This window comes from Musca autumnalis, unplaced genomic scaffold, assembly GCF_047663935.1.
Source record: "Musca autumnalis isolate F117 unplaced genomic scaffold, ASM4766393v1 scaffold_1, whole genome shotgun sequence".
In the NCBI taxonomy this organism is placed as follows: Eukaryota; Metazoa; Arthropoda; class Insecta; order Diptera; family Muscidae; genus Musca; species Musca autumnalis.
This window is the reverse complement of record NW_027411644.1, coordinates 50,091,895-50,118,685: the sequence shown is the minus strand read 5'-3', so window position 1 is coordinate 50,118,685 and position 26,791 is coordinate 50,091,895. Positions and strand designations below refer to the sequence as shown.

At 33.9% G+C, this 26,791-nt stretch overlaps 2 protein-coding genes across 2 annotated transcripts; both read right to left on the bottom strand.

The window, feature by feature from the left end:
- Nucleotides 1-3,021: 3,021 nt before the first annotated feature.
- Nucleotides 3,022-4,085, bottom strand: LOC141386411 (chymotrypsin-2-like). The gene is made up of 3 exons (XM_073955313.1): nucleotides 4,025-4,085; nucleotides 3,234-3,832; nucleotides 3,022-3,174 (listed from the first exon to the last, which is right to left on the bottom strand). Exons 1-3 carry the CDS (start codon nucleotides 4,083-4,085, stop codon nucleotides 3,022-3,024), a joined length of 813 nt encoding a protein of 270 aa, XP_073811414.1.
- A 9,725-nt stretch (nucleotides 4,086-13,810) lies between these two features.
- Nucleotides 13,811-25,298, bottom strand: LOC141390530 (transmembrane protease serine 9-like). Its single transcript, XM_073963471.1, has 5 exons — nucleotides 25,205-25,298; nucleotides 24,491-25,134; nucleotides 24,265-24,415; nucleotides 14,059-14,663; nucleotides 13,811-13,993 (listed from the first exon to the last, which is right to left on the bottom strand). Exons 1-5 carry the CDS (start codon nucleotides 25,272-25,274, stop codon nucleotides 13,841-13,843), a joined length of 1,623 nt encoding a protein of 540 aa, XP_073819572.1. The 5' UTR covers nucleotides 25,275-25,298; the 3' UTR covers nucleotides 13,811-13,840.
- Between the last annotated feature and the right edge of the window lie 1,493 nt (nucleotides 25,299-26,791).

Sequence of the window (26,791 nt, the reverse complement as noted above, 5' to 3'; positions counted from 1 at the left end):
ATAGAAGCACATTTTCTCTTAGAAAGGGTCTATAGAAGCACCCTTTCTCTTAGAAAGGGTCTATAGAAGCTCCCTTTCTCTTAGAAAGGGTCTATAGAAGCACCCTTTCTTTTAGAAAGGGTCTATAGAAGCACCCTTTCTCTTAGAAAGGGTCTATAGAAGCGCCCTTTCTCTTAGAAAGGGTCTATAGAAGTACCCTTTCTCTTAGAAAGGGTCTATAGAAGCACCCTTTCCCTTAGAAAGGGTCTATAGAAGCACCCTTTCTCTTAGAAAGGGTCTATAGAAGTACCTTTTCTCTTATAAAGGGTCTATAGAAGCACCCTATCTGTCAGAAAGGGCCAATAGAAGCACCATTTCTCTCTAGGGGGCCTCTAAAAAATAGAGGGCCTTCGTAGGGGGCTTCTTTAGAATGGAAGGCCTCTATAGGGGGTTCTATAGAATAGAAGGCCTCCGCAGGGGGTTTCTATAGAATAGAAGGCCTCCGTAGGTTGCTTCCATAGAATAGACGACCTCCGTAGGTGGCTTTTGAGTTAATTTCAGCGCTGCTATCCCTGAAAAAAGATTCGCAAATACCTTGTGGCTTTGGGAAGTTGTGAAGCTACACTGACAGTGGTATCTTTTCTTTGATAGAGGACAGAGCAGTCTTTTGGCCTCAGGGTTTTGTTCCTCTGTTGACCTTACTCTCTTCACCTTGTTATTTGGTAGAGAAGTGTTGTTTTCACAGGAACCGCACGACCAAGCTTCCTAGCGTTCTGCTCCCTTTGACTTTCTTCCCTTTCTGCTCCCTTCAACTTTAAGGGGTGTGCTACCGGTGTGGTTTCAGATCCTGCCTTTGAAGAATTTATTCAGATCCATGGTACAATTACCAGGTAGTGGTATCACACCAGCTGTTCGAATATGAAGTGTCAAAGCCCTTTATACAAAAATTATTTTTGTTGTAATTTCCTCAACAACATAAAGAAAATTTGGAGCAAGTTGAGTTTAAGCATTAAGCTCGGATAAAATTATAATTTTTTTCTATATAGCCGGCCTTCGGCCGGGGATTTAAGACTTTCTGCTATGGACAGGAGCCAATCTAAGGAACGGGAGCAACATTTTCTTTTAAATTACAATTTTTCTCTAAGTAGCCGACATTTAACAAGGGAATTTTCGGAACTTCGGAGGCCCATATCTCGGAAAGTATGGACTTCCGCAAAAAATGTTATATATATTTTGGATCAGGGTAACAAGACCTACCTGTGGAAAAAAATTGGTCCCGATCCGAGCTTAATGCTTAAACTCATCTTAAGCCGAAAATTTTTACATAACATATTCAAAATTTAACGATGCCACTACCTTGGTAATTGTGCCATGTTCAGATCAAAAGAGGTGAATTGTTCGTTGGGCGCTGAATCAAGTAACCATCGCTCCTGATTTGGAGTTTAGGGCCTCTGCGTACATCGGGAAGAGAGAGAGAAAGCTTGTTAAGGTCAGGATTTCTCTTCACTAGGTGAGGGTATCTATTTTCGAAATTTCTCATCACCTTGAGGTTGATCTTGATTATCTAACACACTCTTATCTAGGTGGACGGGGGTTCCCTACCGATGCACATATTGAGGTAGCGTATCGACCTGCGGTAGGCTTTGGTTAGTTTGTAAGGCTATATTGGCAGTGGTATCTTTCCGGCTCTCATTCTCATGATAGAAGACAGAGAAAAAGACGACTTGGAGTACTGCTTTTGGCCTTAGGGTTTGGTTTCTCCGTTGATCCAAATCTCTTCGCCCTGTTACTTGGTAAAGAGTTCTTGTTTTCGTAGGAACCGCCATGATCAGGCTTCCTAGCTTTCTGCTTCCTTGACTTTTTCTGGGGCTGATTTCACATCCTTCAACTTTGATGGATGTCCTACCGGTGTAATTTCCTTTGAAGGATTTTATAAGGTCAAAAGAGGTGAATCTTTTCTTGCGACGTTGAGTCAAGTCACCATCGCTCCTGATTTAGAGTTTAGAGGCCTCTGCGGCATTGGGAACAGGGAGAAAGCTTGTAAGGTCAGGATTTATCCTCGGCAAGTGAGGTTATCTTCTTTTGAAATTGCTCACCACCTTGAAATTAATCTTGATTAACTTACACACTTTCTTCGAGGTGGCCAATGTACTTCCTGAGGTAGAGTATCGACCTACGGTAGGCCCACTTTTCTTTATCTTTTCTATTTGCAGCGCTGACCGAGGCGTTGGGTGGTGATGAATGGTCCTTCCTCGTTTTATAGGGTCATACTTCAAGGTCAATTTATAGACGACTACAGTTTGTCATCGGATAAACTGCCCTCGCCCTCAGCGGAAACACTATTCTGACTGAAACTTAGGGACATCATCTGTTCCGGGGCTCAGGGCAAAAATAATTGGTCGCAGTTCCTTCCTTAGCGGCGACCTGCCTCGGAAGACTAGTTCTACCGGATATGGTAGATGGATAGTCTTTCTTAATTTTCGATGGTACTGGTTGCAAGGAATTAGCGCTCTCGACTGAGGCCGATAACAATTTATCAACGACTACAGTTCTTCGTGGAATTTGTTTTTAGGTATAATTTCTTATGATTCATGTGTCGTTATATTAGTAGGGGGAACTGAGGTGCACCCTGACTTTGCCCTCCAGTTCCATGGCCACGACTTGACATCTTAGTCTTTACTCTTTGAGAGGCCCCGATATCCTCTTTCCTTTCTAAATCAGTTGGTACCCTTACTTCAAACCTTGGAACATCCATAGGCAAGCGTTCGCTTGACACCCTGGCGTTAGGTGATCTCTAATATGTTCGTCCAAGTTTTCCAGGATACTGTGTAACAGAAGTTGTGATTTTAATCCCCCCATTGCGTCAATCAATCGTAATTGTTAATCCCTCGTAATTGTTTTTTAGGGTCATAAACTGAGAGTATATAGCTGTCGGCAAAGCGTCTGATTCTTTTCTTTGAATATATTATCTAAAAAGAAGGAATACGATGTTTTTATTTTGGAACCTTGTTTTATTACATTTTTCCAATGAATAAACCCTGCTCAAATCCTGTCTTTAATCCACTCATTAAACATACCAACTCTGGTATAAACATCAAGGCCATCTGAACCACATTTACGCCTGCCATAAGAAACAATGCCAACCTGGATCATTTCCCCATTTCTTTCCATGGCCAAAGGGCCACCTGAATCTCCCTAGCAAAAAAAAAATAGAAATATTAAGTAATGTCACTAAAGTTCAATTTAAAACTTACCGCACATGCTCCAGTACCTCTGGCGGACTTGGCACAAATTTCCGTCTCAGTAAGGTTACGCATTTTTCTCCTACACACCGCATTATCCATGGTACGATATGGCAGAATTTGTAAATGATTTGGATAGTGGGGAGATGATCGGGATTGTCGTGTTGAACCCCAACCAGTTAATATGGTCTTCTCATTGTCACCAATCTCTTCGCTATACGCAACATTTATTGTTGCCATACGCTCACCATCCAATGCAAGCGGTGGATTAACACTCAATATAGCAATGTCGTTGCATTTTAAAGGTTCGTAGCCTTCGTGGGTATCAATGTTTGTAACTTGAGATCTCAACCCGTTCGAATCTTGTAAATCTATTACACCTGCCAATATTGAAATGCGTTCCGGATTTTGACCCACCACACAATGGGCAGCGGTTAAAATACGATTTGGTGTAATAATTGAACCACCACAAAAGTGACGATTTGTATTATTTTTCAAATATTGTATTGAGACTTGATAGTGCACATATTCTCCATCCGGTACATTATTACCTCCCACAATACGATCTTTGGAATTTCCCGATTTGTCCATGGCATCGAAATAGGCATCCACTGGAATACAAAAAAAAAAAATAAACAAATTTAGAATGAAGTAAAATCAATGGTTTTGGAAATAAAAAACCAAGGCATTACTTGCGGAACTACACTTCTACACAAGATTTATAATAATTATTTTTAATTTCACCACTAAATAATTCTTAATATTGTCATAACTAAAACATCTACATATAAATTGCCACTTACAATCCCAACGAATATCTTCTGAAGATCCTCTGATATGATCCCACTTCAAAGCCCAGAACATTAAAATTAGCACAAATTTAGCGAACATTTCAAACAAATTTTTCGCAAAAATAAGTTTTGATTGTAGATATCCTTTCTGTCTACAATGTAGCCAAAGGATGGTTTTTATACTAAAATATGAGGTATTCTACTTCTTTTTTAATTAAATTTAAATAACTCCGATAGCCCTTATCTTCTTATGTAACAGCTGAGGACAATTATTCCAATAAATTAACTTCTTAAAGCTATTAACGTCAATTTTCTTGACAAAAAACTTAAAAGACTTACCGCAATGACATTCGTTTGGAATTACTTCTTATTTAGAAACATTGTGTGTTATTTAGCGATAAAGAAATAGGGCTAAAGCCGGAGGAACTTGAACTTTAGTTATGGACAGTGTGATGATATTATGTTGTTAAAAGCAAAGGATTTCTTAAAGAATATTTTTCAAAAATGTTTTTATGGTGAATTTTTAAACAATAAATTTTAATAAAAATCGTAGATTTTTAAAAAATATTTTAATAAAAATCGTTGATTTTTTTTTAATTAATGTTTTTTAATAAAAATCATGGATTTTTAAATAATATTTATACCCTACACTACTATGTAGAAAGGGTATTATAAGTTTGTTTTGGGAAAAATTCATGTAACACCGCGAAATATTCGTCGGAGACCCCCAATGTGGTATACCAGTCTTCATATCTCGGCGAGATAAAGCGATTTTGAGATGTGTGTCCGTCCGTCCGTCTGTCCGTCCGTCCGTGTGTCCGTCTGTCCATTATAAATTGTAATCAAACTCCAGGCCGCAGTTATGGACCGATCGTCACGAAATTTGGTATGGAGGTCGGTTTCACATCAGAATAGATCGCTATTTTAATTGTTGATGATCGTGAAATATTTAGCGGGTGAAATGGACCAAAAACATAATTTTTATCCGATTTTGTAGTTGCTCTGTAGGTCGCAATAATAGTCCGATAGCCTCGAAATTTTAAATAAGATAAGAGTATATGACAAAGAAGAAGCTTGCGATTTGAGATGGCGATCAGATGATATTTAGAGGGTTAAATGGACCACAACTTTTGTGTGAAAATTGTGAAATTTTTTTATAAACAGCTTATATCTTTATTCCTGAACGACACATTCCCCACTCGTGAGTTACATTTGGAAGACGATCTCTTGACCTTTTAATTGATGTCAATTATGTGGATGTACGTGATCAGATAACAGAGTTACAGCCTAATATATCCAGTTTTTTGTTTGTAGTATAATTATAAACCCGCTAGAGGTCGCAATTATAGTTCAATAGTCACGAAATTTTGCACGTGGTAAGAGTTTACGTAGAAGAAAATGCCTATAATTTTGAATGATGATCTGATATTATTTAGCGGGTGACATTGATCATTAATTTTGTATGAAAAATATTCAGATTTTATTTTGGGTCCATATTTTAATGGAAGGCATATACCGGCAAAGTAGCCTACATATGGAATAATAACTACTGACCTTTCCCCTGATGCAAATTGCAATAATGTGTCTGCCAGATAACGGGAATACTGCCTAATATGTAATGGGGTTTCTGTAAAGAACCATAATTTCCTCCCATGCTACCAATTGTCTTATATCATGACAGAGACATTTTCAGTTCCGTTCATCTGTCTCTCTTACTGTCTAGCTGGCTGGTGCGCACGACAACTCCCGAACAGATCTACCGATTGGAACCAAATTTTGCACTTCGTAATTTTTGCCCAAACTTAATTTAATTTCGAATATGGTCAACATCGGTTCACTCCTTCAACACCTCCCCCACAAAAGTTCAAAATTTGTCTGAAAAATTGTGTGAACGATAATTGTCGAAGTGCGAAATCAATTTGGTCCAAACTTTCCATATATTAGTATTCCTTCCAGGTATAGATCCGGTAAGACGATATCATTCCACAACTTCAAGTATCTCCCACACACAATTTGGAAAGGTGAAATTTAAGAGTCCTATCGAATCGTTTTCATTTTCTTCAGCAGATTGTCCTTGCGGTCCCCTTTGCGATGGTACAATTGCAGTGGCAAGTCCATACCTCCAGAGATTATGGCCGAAAAGGTCCAAGAAACCCTGAAAAACAAGCAAGAAACCTATCTAAAATGGCAAATCCGCAAGATAACTCTCAAGGGGATTTTCTGATTGGTCCAAACTTTGCACATTCTATTATTTCATCCAGTCATGTATCAGGTTGGAATATGGACTATATCGGTCCCGTTCTTCGAGTACCTCCTACACAAAATTTGGGAAAAGTGCAATTTAAGGACCAGTTTCGGATCTATTTGAATTTTTTGAAGAAGGTTCTTTTCACGGTACCTATTGCAGCGGTACAATTTTTCCTGAGTAAGTCCATACTTCCTGAGATAATGGTCCAAAATTTCCAAAAAATAATTCTCAAACTTTTTCAAAAATCAGAAGTTAGATTTGGTAAAGCCTTACATTACGATACCTACAAAATATATATTTTTTATACGGCATAATTATTGTGTTTGCTTCTTTTTTGGTCAGATGCTGAGGGTATATCACCGTTAGCGGAGCTGACTTATAAGTACTATCTTACTTAGTGTGTAATTGAATATGAAGGGTTTGGTGTTCCTAACAACAATTTATAATTCTATTATGAGGCTGTCCCATTTTCCAGTGCAATGGAAATGTGCTAAAATAATTATGATACCAAAACCTGGAAAACCTGAAAACCTGTTATCATCGTATAGGCCTATAAGTTTATTGTCCATATTTTCTAAACTGTTCGAAAAATTGTTTCGAAAGCGACTTTTTCCGATTTTAAATAATATAAATGTTATGCCAGATCATCAGTTTGGATTCAGAGAAAATCACCGAACACCTGAGCAGTGTCATAGACTGGTGAAGGTTATAAGAGATTGTTTGGAATGTAAGCAGTTCTGTTCTGCAGCCTTTCTGGATGTCAAACAGGCGTTTGCTAGGTTTGGCATCAAGGCTTGTTATATAAACTAAAAATGTTATTACCTGCTCCTTTTTATTTATTATTAAATTCATATCTGAATGGAAGAACATTTTATGTACAAATCAATGATAAAGAATCTAATTTTGGCGTCATTAAAGCTGGTGTGCCACAAGGTAGTGTTTTAGGTCCCGTTTTATATACGCTTTATACAGCAGATATGCCCGTAAGAAATGAGACTATGATTGCTACTTATGCAGATGATACTGCCGTTCTTGCTATTAACGATGATCCTTCTTCAGCTACTGACTTACTCCAAACACATCTGAATGATATCGAGAAATGGTTTAATAACTGGAATATTGGAGTCAATACTGAAAAATCTGTGCATGTTACATTTTCCTTAAGGAAAGGAAACTGTCCTTCTCCAAAATTGAATGGACTTACAATTCCTTCTGCAGAGTGTGTTAAATATCTCGGTCTGCACCTTGATAGAAAACTTAACTGGAAAAATCATATAACATATAAGAGACAGCAACTAGATCTGAAGACTAAAAGAATGTTCTGGCTTCTTGGTCCAAAATCAAAACTGAACCTGAATAACAAATTACTACTGTATAAGACCATTCTTAAGCCTATTTGGACATATGGAGTACAACTATGGGGAACAGCCAGCAATTCTAATATTGAGATACTTCGACGATATCAATCAAAGACGCTTAGATTGATTACGGGTGCTCCTTGGTTTCTAAATAATAACGCGATTCATAGAGATTTAAACATAAATAAAATTACAGATGAAATTAAAAAAATTAGTACTACGTATCTTAACAGATTAAGTAACCATTCGAATGTGTTAGCAATTAATCTATTAGATGACACAGATGAAATTAGAAGACTAAAACGAAGACATGTTTTAGACCTCCCATTTATTTAATGAGTTTCATAAAATATGTAATCTGAAATTGAAGTTGTAATATGTATTTATTGTTAAATCCATTGGGGTTTAACAATTCTGTTATATTGTAGTAATTATTAAATTTGCTGAAGGTTTCTTGTAAATAGATTGCAAATAAAAAGAATAAATAAAAAAAAAATTATTTGAATTTCTATTCATTATTATTTGTTATTTCTATCGGTATAAAATATGTACATATATAACCACAATGAACTATTTTCGAAATGCCCTGAAAATCACCATTACCAAGCATATGTGAGGACGATAGAACTTCAATAAACCCACAATCAATGTGAATTTTCCAATTTTGGCATATTGTTTAGAAATATATAATTTAAAAAATTGTTCCACAAAATCCCAGTAGGGACAAGGGAGGGAATGAATTCATGTTATGTCATTTTATCGCCGAATCCGAAAGGCGTGTACAAGTTGCCACTTGTAGAGAAGTTTTTCATGGCTGAAATAATCAGGAAATATCGGCAGCATTACAAAGGGGTATTATGCCACCGTTGAAAATTTGATGTGGCCAGGCCTGGGAATCATACCCGGACATTCAGCGTGCAATGCGGTTGCACATAGCTAATTCCTACAGGTGGTGTTGTAGGGTATCACATGGTCGGCTCCGTCCGACTATAGCCTTTGCTTACTTGTTTTTAATAAAAATCGTGGACTTTTTACAAAAATATTTGTAATAAAATTCATGGATTTTTTTACAATATATATTTTTTAATAATAATCGCGAATTTTTTTTAAATATATTTTTAATAAAAATCGTGGATTTAAAAATATATTTTTTAATAAAAATCGTGAATTTTTTAAAAATATATTTTTGATTAAATCGTGGAATTTTAAAAAATATTTTTTAATAAAAATCGTAAATTTTAAAAAATATTTTTTTTTAAACATATCGTTGATTTTTTTAAAAATCGTGGATTTAAAAAAAATATTTTTTAATAAAAATCGTGGATTTAAAAAATATTTTTTAATAAAAATCGTGGGTTTAAAAAAAAATATTTTTTAATAAAAAACGTGGATTGTTTTTAAATACATTTTAAAAATTGTGACCTTTTTAAAAATCGTGGATTTTTTAAAAATGTATTTTAAAATTCTTGGATTTTTTAAAAATATATTTTAAAAATCCTGGAATTTTAAACATATATTTTAAAAATTGTGGATTTTTTATTTAAAACTATATTTTCAAAATCGTGGATTTAAAAAAATGTTTTTAATAAAAATCAAAGAAAATATTCTTTAAAAATCAACGATTTTTCTTTGAAAAATACGCTGTGAAAAATCCACATTTTTCATTGAAAAATATTCTTAAAATAATCCACGATTTTTGAACAAAAAATATTCTAAATTTTTAAAGAATAATTTTTAATAAAAATTGCGGATTTTTAAAGAATATTTTAATAAAAGTCGTTGATTTTTTTAAATAATGTTTTTTAATAAAAATCGTTGATTTTTTTTTATGGATGTTTTAAATAATATTTTTTAATAAAAATCGTGGATTCTTTACAAAAATATTTGTAATAAAAATCATGGATTTTTTAAAATTATATTTTTTTAATAATAATCGTGATTTTTTTAAAAAAATCGTGGATTTAAAAAAATATTTTTAATAAAAATCGTGATTTTTTTAAATATATTTTTGATTAAAGTCGTGGATATTAAAAAAATATTTTTTAATAAAAATCGTAAATTTTAATAAGATATTTTTTAATAAAAATCGTGGATTTTTAAAATATATTTTTGATTAAAGTCGTGGATTTTTAAAAAATATTTTTTAATAAAAATCGTAAATTTTAATAAGATATTTTTTAATAAAAATCGTAGATTTTTAAAACATATCGTTGATTTTTTAAAAATTTATTTTAAAAATCGTGGATTTAAATATATTTTTTAATAACAATCGTGGATTTTTTAAAATATATTTTAAAAACTGTTGCCTTTTTAAAAATCGTGAATTTTTTTTTAAATGTATTGTAAAAATCTTGGATTTTTTAAAAATATGTATATTTTAAAAATCGTGGATTTTTTAAAACTATATTTTAAAAATCGTGGATTTTTTAAAACTATATTTTAAAAATCGTGGATTTTTTAAAACTATATTTTAAAAATCGTGGATTTTTTAAAACTATATTTTAAAAATCGTGGATTTTTTAAAACTATATTTTAAAAATCGTGGATTTTTTAAAACTATATTTTAAAAATCGTGGATTTTTTAAAACTATATTTTAAAAATCGTGGATTTAAAAAATGTTTTTTAATAAAAGTCAAAGGAAATATTCTTTAAAAATCCACGATTTTCTTTAAAAACAAGTGAAAAAGTGTCAGTCGGGTTTGCCGACAGATGTATACCCTCAGCCAATGTGAATTGAAACTTTCATCTACGGACATATAGAATGTATTTAGCGTATCTTCAGAATTTTGTGGCCCTTTTTCAACATTAGGAATTAACACAAATGTTGAACTTTTGCGGGGGAAGTACCCTTAGGGAGGACCGATATGGGCCATTTTAGAAGTTAAACTAAATTTTGACAAAATATTAGGAGATCCAAAGTTTGGACCAAATTAGTTGAACCATTCAAGTGATATCGTCCTAACATTTTAGTGACATTTTTAAATATAGGGGAGAAGTACCGGAAGTTGGGGACCGGTATTGCCCCATGAAACTAAGTTTGGATAAAATATGACGAAGACCAAATGTTGCACCAAATCGGTAGAACAGTTCGAGAGCCACATATGGTGACATAGGGCTTTTTACACCTTTCGGGATGTTTTCCCAAGAAATATGGACCTGCTCCTGAAACAACTTTTACCGTCGTAATGGAGGTAGCGAATGCAAATCGCTTCAACAAAAATCAAAGTGATTCGAGAGCAGGCCTTAAAGTGAACTTATCCGAAATTTTGTGTGGGAGGTACCCAAAGGAGAGCACAAATATAGTCCAAATTCGAACCTGATCTATATCTGGTAGATATATTGGGATGTGCAGAGTATGGATTACATCTGTCACTCCCTTCAAGAGTTATCGTGCGCATATTTTTTCCGACGATTTTTGAATTTTTGTGAGGGAGGTACCTGAAGGAGTGGACCGACATGGTTTATCTTCTAACTTAAACTACGTTTGGACAAAATATTCCGAAGGCCAAATTTTGGACAGAATCGGCAGATCCGTTCGAGAGTTATCTTGCGCTCCATCCACTACACACGGTGTCATAGGGCCTTTTTGCATCTTTCAGGCTATTTTTTCAGAAAGTATGGACTTGCCCCTGATGAAACTTGTACCGTCGTATGGGGGGCGATGAATACAAGTTGTTGCAATAAAAATCAAAGCGATTCGAGAGCTCGTCCTAATCTGAACTTATCCGAAATTTTGTGTGGGAGGTGCCCGAAGGAGTGGATCGATTGAGTCCATATTAGAACCTCATTTAGGTCTAGTAGAAATTTCACGATGTGAAAAGTATGGATCGGTTACTTTCTTCGAGAGTTATCGTGCTCACAAATTTTCCGAACATTTTTGAACTTTTGTGGGGGAGGTACCGGAAGGAGTGGACCGATATAATCCATATTTGAACTTGAACTAAGTTTGGAGAAAATATTACGGAAGCCAAATTTTGTACCGAATCGGCAGATCCGTTCGAGAGTTATCTTGCGCTCCAACCACTGCACACGGTGTCATAGGGTTTTTTTGTAACTTTCAGGCTATTTTCTCAGGAAGTATGGACATGCCCCTAATATAACTTACAGCGTCATATAGAGGACAGCGAATACAACTCGCGTAAACAAAAATCAAAGCGAACTGAACTTTTCCAAAATTTTGTGTGGGAGGTACCCGAAGGAGTGGACCGATTGAGTCCATATTGAAACCTCATCTAAGTTTGGTAGAAATTACACGATATGCAAAATATGGACCAAATCGGTTATTCCCTACAAGAGTTATCGTGCGCACAAGTTTTGCGACAATTTTTGAACATTTGTGGGGGAGGTACCTGAAGGAGTCGACCTATATGGCCCATCTTCGAACTTAAATCGAATCTGGACAAAATATTTCGATACCCAAAATTTGAACCGAATCGATTGATCCGTTCGAGAGTTATCGTGCGCACCAGCCAGCCAGACACACAGACAGACGGACAGACGGACGGACATTGCTAGATCTACTGAAAATTGTCTGAAACGGATATCATACAAACATACTTGGGGTCTAAAACCATTATTTCGATGAGGCACATTTTTGGCCGTATCAAAGTGTAAATACCCTCTTTAGCCTAAAGGCTGAGGGTATAAATACGCTTTGAAAAATCCACATTTTGCATTGAAAAATATTCTTAAAACAATCCACGAATTTTCAACGAAAAATATTTTAATTTTTAAAGAATAATTTTTAATAAAAATCGTGGAGTTTAAAGAATATTTTAATACTAATCGTTGAATTTTTTAAATAATGTTTTTAATAAAAATTGTGGCTTTTTTAAATAATACATAATACATAATAAAACATCCACGATTTTTCATTGAAAAAATATTCTTTAAATATCCACGATTTTTCTTTGAAAAAATATTCTTTAAAAAATCCACAAAATATTGGAAAAAAAATCTGTAAAAAATCCACGATTTTTCATTGAAAAAAAAATTTTTTAAAAAATCCACGATTTTTCACTGAAAAAATATTTTTTAAAAAATCCACGATTTTTCATTGAAAAAATATTTTTTAAAAAATCCACGATTTTTATTGAAAAAATATTTTTTAAAAGATCCACGATTTTTCATTGAATGAATATTCTTTAAAAAATCCACGATTTTTCTTTAAAAAATCCACGATTTTTCATTTAATTCACAGTTTTTAATTGTAAAATATCATTTAAAAAAGTTACGACTTTTCATTAAAAAAAATTCTTTAAAAAATCCACGATTTTTCTTTAAAAATATTCTTTAAAAAATCCACGATTTTTCTTTAAAAATATTCTTTAAAAAATCCACGATTTTTTATTTAATTCACAGTTTTTCATTGTAAAATATCCTTTAAAAAAGTTACGACTTTTCATTAAAAAATATTCTTTAAAAAATCCACGATTTTGTTTAAAAAATCCCCAGTTTACCTTTGGAAATATTCTTTAAAAAATGTAAAAATCCAAGATTTTTCATTGAATAAATATTCTTTAAAATATCCACGATTTTGGATTTTTCAAAGAAAGGAAAACGTGGAATTTTTAAAGAATATTTTTCAATGAAAAATCCTGGATTTTCAAAAATATTTTTTCAATGAAAAATCGTGGACTTTTTAAAGAATATTTTTCAATTAAAAAACGTGGATGTTTCGAAGAATATTTTCAATGAAAAATCTTGGATTTTTTAAAAATATTTTTAAATTTAAAATCGTTCATTTTTTAAAGAATATTTTCCAAAGGGAAATTGGCGATTTTTTAAACAATATTTTTTCAATAAAACATCGTGGTTTTTATAGAACATTTTTCAATGAAAAATCGTAGATTTTTTAAAGAATATTTTTCAATGGGAAATTGGGGATTTTTAAAAAGTATTTTTCAATGAAAATTTTTAATTTTTAAAGAATATACTTTTTGATAAATATTTCAAAGGGACTTATTTTTCGGAAGACCTTCATAAGAACTTATTTTCCAGAAGACATTCAAAGAACTTATTTTCCAGAAGACCTTTAAGATGCTCATATGAGACCTTCAAAATAAGGTCCCTTATACAATTAAAAAGTTTTACAAGGTTCTTTTTCGACATAACCTTACTTCAAAATTACAAAAATAGCTCCTCGTGGCTTAAATATTCAAAAAAGTTTATTACAAAGTTCTTTTGTGGCAAAAAAATAAATAAAATACAAATCGATGGTTTTAAAGACGCTCCTTAATCCAATCATCAAATTCGGTAACTCTGGTATAGACGTCTGGAGCACTTGAAGCACAAAAGGCGGTACCATAAGACACAATGCCAACTTGGGTTAAGGTATCATCTTTTTGCATAACCAAGGGACCACCAGAATCACCCTAAAATCAAAGAAACCAAAGCAATAACGAGTAAATTGAAAACAAATTCTGATCAATAAACTTACATTACAAGCACCCTTGCCAAACCTCTCGCGGGCACAAATTTCCGTATCTGATAAATCCGACATTGTCCGTTTGCAATCCTCATTGGCCATGGTTACATAGTTCAGCAATTGCAATCTCTTTGGATATCTGGCCAAAATTCCATTACCGAAATGATGTACTGAACCCCAACCAGATAAACGTACAGCTTGTTTAGCACCCACCTTCTCGGGGTTACTGAAATTAATTTTATCAATACGTTTACCATCGAAGCTTAGTGGTGGATCAATATTCAAAATGGCAATATCACTGGACTTTAGGGGAACATAATTTTTGTGGACATCAATGGCTGTAACTTGTGAGCGGGTGCCATCTTTAGCTCTTAAATCATTGATACCAGCTAAAATGCTTAATTTTTCCGCATTCTGGCCTTGGACACAATGGGCGGCAGTTAAAATACGATTGGGAGATATTATCGAACCACCACAAAAGTGACGATATTCTCCATCCTTATTGTACTGTAGAGATATTTGATAGTTGATGTATTGCTCTGAGTCAACGCCATAACCACCCACAACCCGCTCTTGGGAATCGGGAACAGCATCTAAGGCATCAAAATACGCATCCACTGGAGGAAAGATAAACAAAATTTTAACACAATTTATTAAATAATTTAATTTAAAATTACGAAATAACATACAATCCAAAGGTTCCTCCCATGATGATGCAGCATAACTTTGGCCCGATGCCAACAGAAAAGCAAAACTCAGCAATACTTTTGGAAACATTGTACCGACACTTGTTTTCCTCTAAAGAAAACTGAGTAACTTTTTCTATTTCCAAGTTGTTTTATTTATAGCAACATAACATTTACAAAGAACTTGGAAATTGACTTTAAGACGCCACAGGGCAACTCTTATCATAATGAGTAGAAGGTGGAACACCCATGTGGTTGTACTACTTATTTATATGCATTCAGGCAATTGTCGGAACTTTGTTGCTGCTATTCAAATGACATTGAAATTGTCAGTGTGTCAAATTTCTTGCCTTTTATTCCAAATACCTGCCTTGTTTGTAGCTGATAGCTTAGGAATGAGGTTAGTTTACCTAAAGATTTAAATCAGTTACTAAAACAGGTTGCTTTCAACTTTTTATTATAAATTTAGATTATCGCTTTTTATCGTCTAAACATTATTATGAAAATTTATTTGCTTAACGCGGTCGAATTTGCTCATATTTGCCAAAACAAAAGTTAAATCCCCTCACAATTAGATTTATGTTATATCCGCCACAGAATCTAAGATGCAACTTTTTGTGGAAAAAAATTCCGAACACTTCCGAACAAAAGGTACCAAAATTGCAAGAGTTATTAGAGATAGGGGATGAAAGACACCGGTTCAAACCTGGACTCTGGTGAATTAAAGAAAAATCCACCACCAACAGAACAATAATCGAGGAATTTTTAAAAAAATATTTCTTTTCGACCACCAACAGACCAATAATCGTGGATTTTTAAAAAATATTTTTTTCCTCCACCAATAATCGTGGATTTTTAAAAAATATTTTTTTCCACCACCAATAATCGTGGATTTTTAAAAAATATTTTTTTCCACCACCAATAATCGTGGATTTTTAAAAAATATTTTTTTCCACCACCAATAATCGTGGATTTTTAAAAAATATTTTTTTCCACCACCAATAATCGTGGATTTTTAAAAAATATTTGTTTCACCACCCACTGACCAATAATCGTGGATTTTTAAAAAATATTTGTTTCACCGCCCACTGACCAATAATCGTGGATTTTTAAAAAATATTTGTTTCACCACCCACTGACCAATAATCGTGGATTTTTAAAAAATATTTTTTTTTCCACCACCAAGAGAGCAATAATCGTGGATTTTTAAAAAATATTTTTTTCCACCACCAAGAGAGCAATAATCGTGGATTTTTAAAAAATACTTTTTTCCACGACCAACAGACCAATAATCGTGGATTTAAAAAAAATCCACCGCCAACAGACCAATAATCGTGGATTTTTTAAAAATATGTTTTTCACTGCCAACAGACCTATAATCGTGGATTTTTAAAAAATACCTTTTTCCACCACCAACAGACCAATAATCGTGGATTTTTAAAAAATACTTTTTTCCACCACCAACAGACCAATAATCGTGGATTTTTAAAAAATACTTTTTTCCACCACCAACAGACCAATAATCGTGGATTTTTAAAAAATACTTTTTTCCACCACCAACGGACTAATAATCGTGGATTTTTAAAAAATACTTTTTTTCACCACCAACAGACCAATCAATAATCATGGATTGTTAAAAAATATTTTTTTCCACCACCAACAGACCAATAATCGTGGATTTTTAAAAAATATTTTTTTCCACCACCAACAGACCAATAATCGTGGATTTTTAAAAAATATTTTTTTCCACCACCAACAGACCAATAATCGTGGATTTTTAAAAAATATTTTTTTCCACCACCAACAGACCAATAATCGTGGATTTTTAAAAAATACTTTTTTCCACCACCAACAGACCAATCAATAATCATGGATTGTTAAAAAATATTTTTTTCCACCACCAACAGACCAATAATCGTGGATTTTTAAAAAATATTTTTTTCCACCACCAACAGACCAATAATCGTGGATTTTTAAAAAATATTTTTTCCGCCACCAACAGACCAATAATCGTGGATTTTTAAAAAATATTTTTTTCCACCACCAACAGACCAATAATCGTGGATTTTTAAAAAATACTTTTTTCCACCACCAACAGACCAATCAATAATCATGGATTGTTAAAAAATATTTTTTTCCACCACCAACAGACCAATCAATAATCGTGGATTTTTAAAAAATATTTTTTTCAACCACCAACAGACCAATCAATAATCGTGGATTTTTAAAAAATATTTTTTTCCACCACCAACAGACCAATCAATAATCGTGGATTTTTAAAAAAATATTTTTTTCCATCACCAACAGACCAATCAATAATCGTGGATTTTTAAAAAATATTTTTTTCAACCACCAACAGACCAATCAATAATCGTGGATTTTTAAAAAATATTTTTTTCCACCACCAACAGACCAATCAATAATCGTGGATTTTTAAAAAAATATTTTTTTCCATCACCAACAGACCAATCAATAATCGTGGATTTTTAAAAAAATATTTTTTTCCATCACCAACAGACCAATCAATAATCGTGGATTTTTAAAAAATATTTTTTTCCACCACCAACAGACCAATCAATAATCGTGGATTTTTAAAAAAATATTTTTTTTTCCACCACCAACGGACCAATCAATAATCGTGGATTTTTAAAAAATATTTTAAAAATTAACTTACAATTTTTCCAACAATAAAAAATCACTACCTTGTTGCAGCAAAGTTACGTACCCGATAAAAAGTAGCAAATAAAGTACGAAAAGACACAACACGGTAGTTGGACATCAGTAGACATCGGATTTTAGCATGTTTTTTATTTCTTATCCGATTGGACTCAAATTTTGGATCTAGGCGTTTTGAGGGCCAATTTTTCGATATTTGGGGTCATATCAAAAACATGCAAAAAATATGCAAAATATATGCAAAAAATATGCAAAAAATATGCAAAATATATGCAAAAAATATGCAAAATATGCTAAATATGCAAGAGTTTTTTGATGAAAATCGTCAATTAAATATGGAAAATCATCAAAAAAGCGTTCTAAATTAAGTTTTTTCCCGTTTAACATAGTTTTTTGCAGATTATTATGTTATTGAGACTCTCCAGATATTCCGCCACAGCAATAAATCTGGACTAACAAGACTTAAATCAGTTTTCACAAGGTGAGAAAATGTCAAAGAACCCAGCATTCCTATTACAACATAAGTTGCTTCCTATACAAATGTAGATAATGGAAAAATTTCAAAAATTCAATCAGAAATGTCAAAATCAACGTGTCCAAATATGGTGATAGTTTCTAATCGACCAAAATTGTCTAGCAGAAAAACGAAGGAGCTAGAGTTGGTCATCGCTATTTTTGTTCAGATAAAAGCGCAATTTTTTCTAGTCTTTGGAAAAAGGGTTAGTTTTTAGCGCAAAATGGGATTTACGATTCCAGGTTCTGGAATATAACTATAATTAGAAGTATACGTTTTGAATAGCCACATATTAGATTTGAATATATTTTATAGTGTTTAGTCCTATATTTGCGGTCAAAAAGCTTCTTTGGAAAAATGCTGTAACTGCCACTTTAATATTGATGACATGGTTTTAGTTTAATGCACTAAAAATACATAATTTTATATTGTAAGCATACAACCGCCTTATGCAGAATTGGAAAATGTTCACTCCTCGGCGAAAAGTAATGCATTATTTTAAGATTCACTTTTAGTTTTGTTGAGATTAGGGATACACAGTGAATTGCAATAATCGGTTTTTCGATTATTCGGTTTTCGTCAAAAACTTAAAACTCGATTTTCGGTTAGTCGATTATTTGAGAGTGTTCTAAAAGTCGACTTTCGATTAATCGTTAACCGCCGAAAATCGATTATAATCGAATATAATCGACCATTTTCGTTGATGCGATCCGTGATGGTTATATGTATAAAAAAATACCGCCAATTATGCGGTTTTAGCACACCCAATAGTCAACTACGACTAATAGTCGACCACGATTAATAGCCGACTACGAATAATAATAGACTACGACTAATGGTTGACTACGAATAATAGTTGACTCCGTCTTCCGAAAGTCGACTAAGAATTATCGATTTTTCGGCTTTAGCACAATCAATAGTCGACTACGACTTTTGAAAATTTTACGGTTAATAATCGATTAATCGATTAACCGAAATCGATTTTACGTATCCCTAGTTGAGATGTGTATTATTTTATTGTTGTAAAATAATTTCAGCCTTATCTCTGGTTTTGTTGTTTTCAAAATTTTTAAAAACAACAAATTTTATTTAAATTGTGATGTAGTTAAAATTGATGTGAAGAACACCAAATGATTAGTGCAAAATGGCATCACTCAGAAAAACCACACAATAGCGTGGTAGTGGTAAAATAAGTCAAACCTTTGGAATTATCTTTCACATGGCAAAACCACTCACATATTTCTGCTAGAAAAGCATTTGGAATGCTAAAAAAATATAGTTCTTTCATTCCTGCTACAGGAAAACAATTTTGATAACACAGTCGAAAAGAAATTATACAATTAATTAACTTATACCTGATCGTGTACTCGATAATTTAAACTAATTATTACAAATGTTTCGACTTTGGACAGTTGTTTAAAGCTGTAAAATTTTTTTCAGAAACATTTAGAAAAAATTATGGAGTACAAGGATATAACACCTTTTATAACACATTAGTCTTGTTGCCTAGGATATAAATAAATATATTAAGAAAAATATTCGCCGCAATATTGTCATTAAAATTGTCAAATGCACTATACACCTAAAAGGCAAAGATTTCAAGGAATCTTAATTTCCAAAAAAATAAATTTCACATCTGTCCCTTGTTTTGCTTACATCCTGATGTAAACATTAAACACGTCATATTTCTATGTCTACCTTCGCAATCTGATTGGCTTTTTCTGTATTTTTGGGAAAATTATGTCTTCTTGCATGGTAAATTGGTAAAAAGTATGGAAAGGAACAAATACGGGCAATGCCAATAAAAATGTCCGAATTGTCGTATAGAAAAATCTCACTATGGACCATTATTATATGTATTCTTTTACTATCTGATGGATTAGAAAACGCAAAATAAACCAATTTGGAGGCATTAAGAATATAATTTTTAAATTGAAAGTTAAGAAATTGAAAATTGAAAGAAAGAAAGGTAAGAAGCTCCTCCTAGAAATTCAATCATCACTTTTAACTTTAAGTTAGGCGGAACGCTCTAAATCTGTTCGGTAAATCCAAAATATAACAAAAGAAGACTTGTAATAATGGGTGTATTTTTAACACTTAGAGCACGTAGAGTATTATATAACTACCACGAGTTATTTAATCATAGAAAATAATTTATTTTCTTTACTATTCGTTAATCCGGACAATTTGATAATTCGGACACCGCCGAAACCTGTGGTGTAGGGATTATCGAGATTATACTGTATATATGGGTGCAATATCCAAATCTGAATCGTTTCTTACCAAAATAAACAGGGATCGCCCTCCAATTTTTATGCGAATTGGTCTATAAATGTGAACTGTACTTTGTTTTCAAAAAGACCTGGCCAGATGGATAAATGCGAATATATGCAGATAATCAAAAGGAACTGTGGGTCTATTTCGGTTCCTTTTGCATGTTGCAAACTCATTCACTAAGACATAATACCCTTAGGGTATTAAAATATAGTTATCAGTGCAATCATGAATAAAAATTAGGTGCATAATTTGTTTCCTCTCCCAAATTTCACAATTTTTTCCATATTTATGCCCAAAAAGGGAATATTTTTGCCGATTCGACTAGATTATGCCATCATGAAGCGAATCTAGTACCTTTCAACTTTTAACAAATATTGATTTTAAAAGAGTTTCACTTTCTAAAATTATTTTCCGTGCGGAAAATTCGGAGGGAAATATTCATGATTGCCCTGTATATGTTTTTATATGTTTTTAGTAAAATATGAAACATTTTATGTAATATTCAATATTGTCTTAGTCTTAATTTCTAGCTCATTTGTTATTCTGTCAGACAACTTGGCCGAGCAGAAACTATCAACATATTTGGATACGTTCATTTTGACATTTCTGATTGTGTTTTTGAACAAATTTGTATTAGAAACCAACTTATGTTGTAACAAGAAGGCTGGGTTATAGAAAATTTTCTAAGTCTCTTAGTCCAGATTTATTGCTGTGGCGGAATAATAATTAATAACATAATAATCTGCTAAGAAATCGACGTTTAACGACAATAAACTTAATTTAGAACACTTTTTGATGACTTTCCAAATTTAATTTGACGATTTTCGTCAAAAAAATTAGTTGCATATTTTGCATATTTTTTGCATATTTTGCATATTTTTTGCATATTTTGCATATTTTTTGCATATTTTGTGCATATGCAAAATATGCAAATATGCAAAAAAATAAAAAATATGAGCCTGTCATTGCATTCAGTTTTCTTCAAAACGAATTTTGGTCCAATCAGAATTTTCGTATCTTTATTAATAAAAACAAGTAAAAAAGTATCAGTCGGCTTTGCCGACAGAGATATACCCTCAGCCTGTGCAAATTGAAACACTTTTTTCACAAAAAACTTATGTATTTAGGGGTTTCAAAATGTTGGTCTAGTATGAACCGACAAAAATATTGATTAGGATTAAAGTTCAAAAATTTAGCTGAAAAGGTACTTAAAGGAATGGACCGACATATAGACCATGGGGTGCCATAGGGGGTTTTTACACCCTTCGGGCTGTTTTCTCAAGAAGTATGGACTTGCCCCTGAAACAACTTTTACCATCGTAATTGAGGCAGCGAATGTAAGTTGCTTCAACAAAAATCAAAGTGATTCAATAGCAGGTCTTAAAGTGAACTTATCCAAAATTTTGTGTGGGAGGTACGAGATGGAGTGGACAAATATAGTCCATATTCGAACCTGATCTATATCTGGTAGATATTATGAGAATGTGTAAAGTATGGACCAAATCGGTCGCTCCCATCAAGAGTTATCGTGCCCACAATTTTTCCGAATATTTTTGAACTTTTGTGGGGTAGGTACCTGAAGGAGTGGACCGATATGGCTTATCTACGAACTTAAACTAAGTTTGGAAACAATAAAACGAAGGCCAAATTTTGGCCGGAAGCGGCCTTTCCGTTCGAGAATTATCTTGCGCTTCCACCCATAAACATGGTGTCATAGGGTTTGTTTTTCAACTTTCAGGCTATTTTTTCAGGAAGTACGGACTTGCCCCTGAGGAAACTTGTACCTTCGTATAGGGGACAGTGAATACAAGATGGTACAACAAAAACCAAGGCGATTCGAGAGCAGGTCCTAAACTGAACTTTTCCGAAATTTTGTGTGGGAGGTACTCGAAGGAGTTTACCGATTGAGTCCATATTGAAACCCCATCTAAGTCTGGTAGAAATTTCATAATGTGCAAAGTATGGACCAAATCGGTTACTCCCTTCAAGAGTTATCGTACGCACAAATTTTCAGAACATTTTCGAACTTCTGTGGGGGAGGTACCGGATGGAGTCGACCGATATAATCCATCTTTGGACTTGAACTAAGTTTGGACAAAATATTACGAAAGCCAAATTTTGGACCGAATCGGCAGATCCGTTCGAGAGTTATCTTGCGTTCCACCCACTACACACGGTGTCATAGGGTTTTTTGTAACATTCAGGCTATTTTCTCAGGAAGTATGGACTTGCCCCTAATGAAACTTACAGGGTCGTATAGAGGACAGCGAATACAACTTGCGTAAACAAAAATCAAAGCGATTCGAGACCAGGTCCTAAACTGAACTTTTCCGAAATTTTGTGTGGGAGGTACCCGAAGGAGTGGACCAATTGAGTCCATATTGGAACCTAATCTAAGTTTGGTAGAAATTACACTATGTGCAAAGTATGGACCAAATCGGTTATTCCCAACAAGAGTTATCGTGCGCACAAGTTTTGCGACAATTTTTGAACATTTGTGGGGGAGGTACTTGAAGGAGTGGACCTATATGGCCCATCTTCGAACTTAAATCGAATATGGACAAAATATTTCGATACCCAAAATTTGAACCGAATCGATTGATCCGTTCTAGAGTTATCGTGCGCACCAGCCAGCCAGACAGACCGACAGACAGACAGACAGACAGACGGACGGACATTGCTAGATCTACTCAAAATTGTCTGAAACGGATATCGTACAAACATACTTGGGGTCTAAAACCATTATTTCGATGAGGCACATTTTTGGTCGTATCAAAGTGTAAATACCCTCTTTAGCCTAAAGGCTGAGGGTATAAATATGCAAATATGCAAAATCCGATGTCTAGACATCAGTAAGCTGCAATCACAGCAGATAGCCACAGCATATTCACAATGGCAAAGTATTACCCTCTCTATACAAACAGCATAAAAGTCCATACTCAGATACCAGATGAGGTAGAGACAACAATAAACCGACTGAATAATAATGCAGGAGGCGATGGTTTACCAGGCAAGCTAATAAATTATAAAGCACGCTTCGACAGCTCTATATGTTCAAAGGTATTTCAAGCCATGTTTGAATTTGGTATTCCCGTAAAGGTCATTCAGCTTCGTAAAATGGCATTACAATAGGAAAGTTTCTCTCCGAATAGAGGTTTCAGGCAAGGACACAACTTTTCGCCCACATGTTTATGCCGACGACATTGACATCATGATAAATGATGTAACTGACACCTATAAAAAAGTCCAAAGCTCTGTAAACGGAGATAAGACCAAGTTGATGTTGTTGTAGTAATGCAAATATATTCGTTCGTATAACTTGTTTCTCTGTGTCCGGTTTCAATAAAGAATCAGGAAACAGGAAAGTGGAATTAGCCGGACAGCTAAACATATGCAACGTGTCGTGCGGTCTCAATCCACATGCAGGGCATGTGTTGGGTATCGTGCCACCAATTCGGGCCGTAGCTTGTCGAAGAACAATAACCTAAGAACAAAGAGATAACAACTTACATGCGAAGGGGCAAAACAATGTCTACAAATCGTGTAAAATACCGATGTTTTGGGGAAGCTCTATGCTTCCAAGAAGAGTAAAAGGCCAAAATAACTGGTATTGTGCATAAAATATTGATTAAGATTATAGCACTTAGCTCTAATAGTTTTAAAGTTTTTCTATAAATTGTTGTTGGCGTTTTTTTATTGTTGGACTGCAGAATTTTACATCTTTGTGTTTATTTCAGCTCTAGTCCATATTTTGTTGTATTCAAGTATTTGAATAACAACAAAATGTTTTACAGTGGATATGAAATTGATTAGTTGCGGGCGGAGGGTGGGGAATACTATAGTTTCAGTTGTCACCAAACAACTTCATCAGTTCCCTTTTCCGCCGACTCTGTATCGATAAACAGGTCAATAAGCCCATCCAGCAAATTAAACAAAATGAGAAAATTGCTGTTGTTATTCAAATACTTGAATACAACAAAATATGGACTAGAGCTGAAATAAACACAAAGATGTTTTTCTATAAATTTTATTTTATTATCAACTATTTTTAAGTGTTCATATTACTCTCTATCCAATCTGTGTATTCGGAAATTCTCGTATACACATCCGGCACGAGTCCATTGAAAACCCCGCAGACAAATAAGCCATAAGAAACCAACCCCACTTGAATTAAACCGTTTTTGGTGACCATAACTAAGGGTCCACCAGAATCACCCTGTAAGAAAGATTAACAGTTTTTTATTTCAATATTTCTGAGGGATCAATTTAAAGAATTTGCTTTTAAACTTACCGAACATGCTCCCGAAATCCAATCGCCTGTAACACACAATTCTCTCGGTGTCAAATGTTCGATGGCAAGTTTACACTGGAAATCTGAAACTGTACGAAAATGCATAACTTGCAATATTGTCGGGGTGCTAATTGTATTCAAGTGTTCTTGCAATGAGGGCCACGAGAAAGGTATTTGTAAATTCAACGGTAAACGCAAACCCCATCCCGTTAAAAATACCGTAACACCACCTGGTATACGTTCGCCGCCCTTAAAATCTATTACCGATTGAGTATGATTGTCTATATCCAAGCGGGTGGATAATTTTATAATTGCAATATCATTTGAAAATAATTCGGTATAATTTGAATGTAATCGTATGTTCTCAACGGGATAACGTTTAGCTGTTGGATCGCGTAAATCTCTTACACCAGCCACAACTGTCATACGATTGGCGTCGAAGCCATAACAACAATGTGCCGCTGTTAGAATGTGTAGTGCAGATATAATTGAACCACCACAAAAATGTTTATATATTGGTCCACTACTGTCTTGTAAACCTTCGGGATTCATTAAATACTGCAAGGAGACCTGATAGGGTACATAACTTCCCTCGGGTATATCCACGCCACCCACAATACGTTCCGGTGGCCAAGATGCTTGCACTGCAATGCAAAACAGAAACGAAAAAAAAGGAATTTGATTTTTAATTAAATTACGCTTTATACCAATTACATTCGGCGTATCCTTTCCGCAGTATAGTTGTTAGCAGAATAAATGTTACGGAATTTTTAAAACGGATCATATTTTTTCTAGCTTGTTCAATAAAACTAAAACTTATATTGAGTCAATTGTATTATAGTGTGCATGTATTTATATAATTTTTAATGGCACCACAATTTGTTAGAAAACATAGATCGGGGTCAATATCAAAAATTACCGAGTATTGAATAATTGATTATGCTGGTTAAACAACTGTTCTCTATGGAGAATCTACGTTGTTTCATTGTCAATGAATTGGAACATTTAAAAAAAAAAAAAACAAGTAAAAAGTCGTTAAGTTCGGCCAGGCCTAACTTTTTATACCCTTCACCATAAAATAGTATTAATTAAAATGGTATAATTAGTTTCCTTCCAATTTTAGGCCACGGCCACCCATAATGCCTAAACTATCTAATCCAAAGAATTTGTTCAGCCATTTGAAAGGTACAACCTACGGGGCTATATCAAAGTGTGGTCCTATATTTACAGTTGTTGGTGTAAACATTTTATAACTGCAGGGAACCTCAAAAGTCAAATTACAGGTAGTTCCGTCAAACAATGTAGCTAAGAACCTCAAAATACCGAAAATCGGGAGGTATAGTTATATGGGGGCTATACCAAGACATGGACCTATGTTGACAATTTTCAGTGGAGAAGTTTCGTGACCAAAGAGAAGTGCCAAATTACAGCTAGTTCGGTTAAATATTGTAGCTAAAATACTCAAAATACCGAAAATCGGGAGATACCGTTATATGGGGGCTATACCAAAACGTGGACTAATGTTGACGATTTTTATTTGAGAAGTTTCGTGACCACTGAGAAATGTCAAATTACAGCTAGTTCGGTTAAAAATTGTAGCCAAAATCTTCAAAATACCGAAAATCGTGAGGTATCGTTATATGGCGGCTATACCAAAACATGGGCCTATGCTGACGATTTTCAGTGAGACGTTTCGTGACCACTGAGAACCTCAAATTACTGCAAGTTCGGTTAAAAATTGTATCTAACATCCTCAAAATACCGAAAATCGGAAGGTATCATTATATGGCTATACCAAAACATGGACCTTTGTTGACGATTTTCAGTGGAGAAGTTTCGTAACCACTGCGAACCTCAAATGCCAAATTGCAGCAAGTTCGATTAAAAATTGTAGCTAAAATACTCAAAATACCGAAAATCGGGAGGTATCGTTATATGGGGCCTATACCAAAACATGGGCCTATGTTGACGATTTTCAGTGGAAAAGTTTCGTGGCCAATGAGAACCTCAAATGTCAAATTACAGCAAGTTTGGTTAAAAATTGTAGCTAAATCCTCAAAATACCGAAAATCGGGAGGTATTGTTATATGGGGACTATATCAAAACATGGACCAATGTTGACGATTTTTGGTGGAGAAGATTCGTGACCACTGAAAAGTGGCAAATTACAGCTAGTTCGGTTTGAAAATGTGACTAAACAGCTCAAAATACCAAAAATCGGGCGGTACCGTTATATGGCGGCTATACCAAAACGTGGGCCGATATAGCCCATCATCGAACTTGATCTGCCTGCAAACAAAA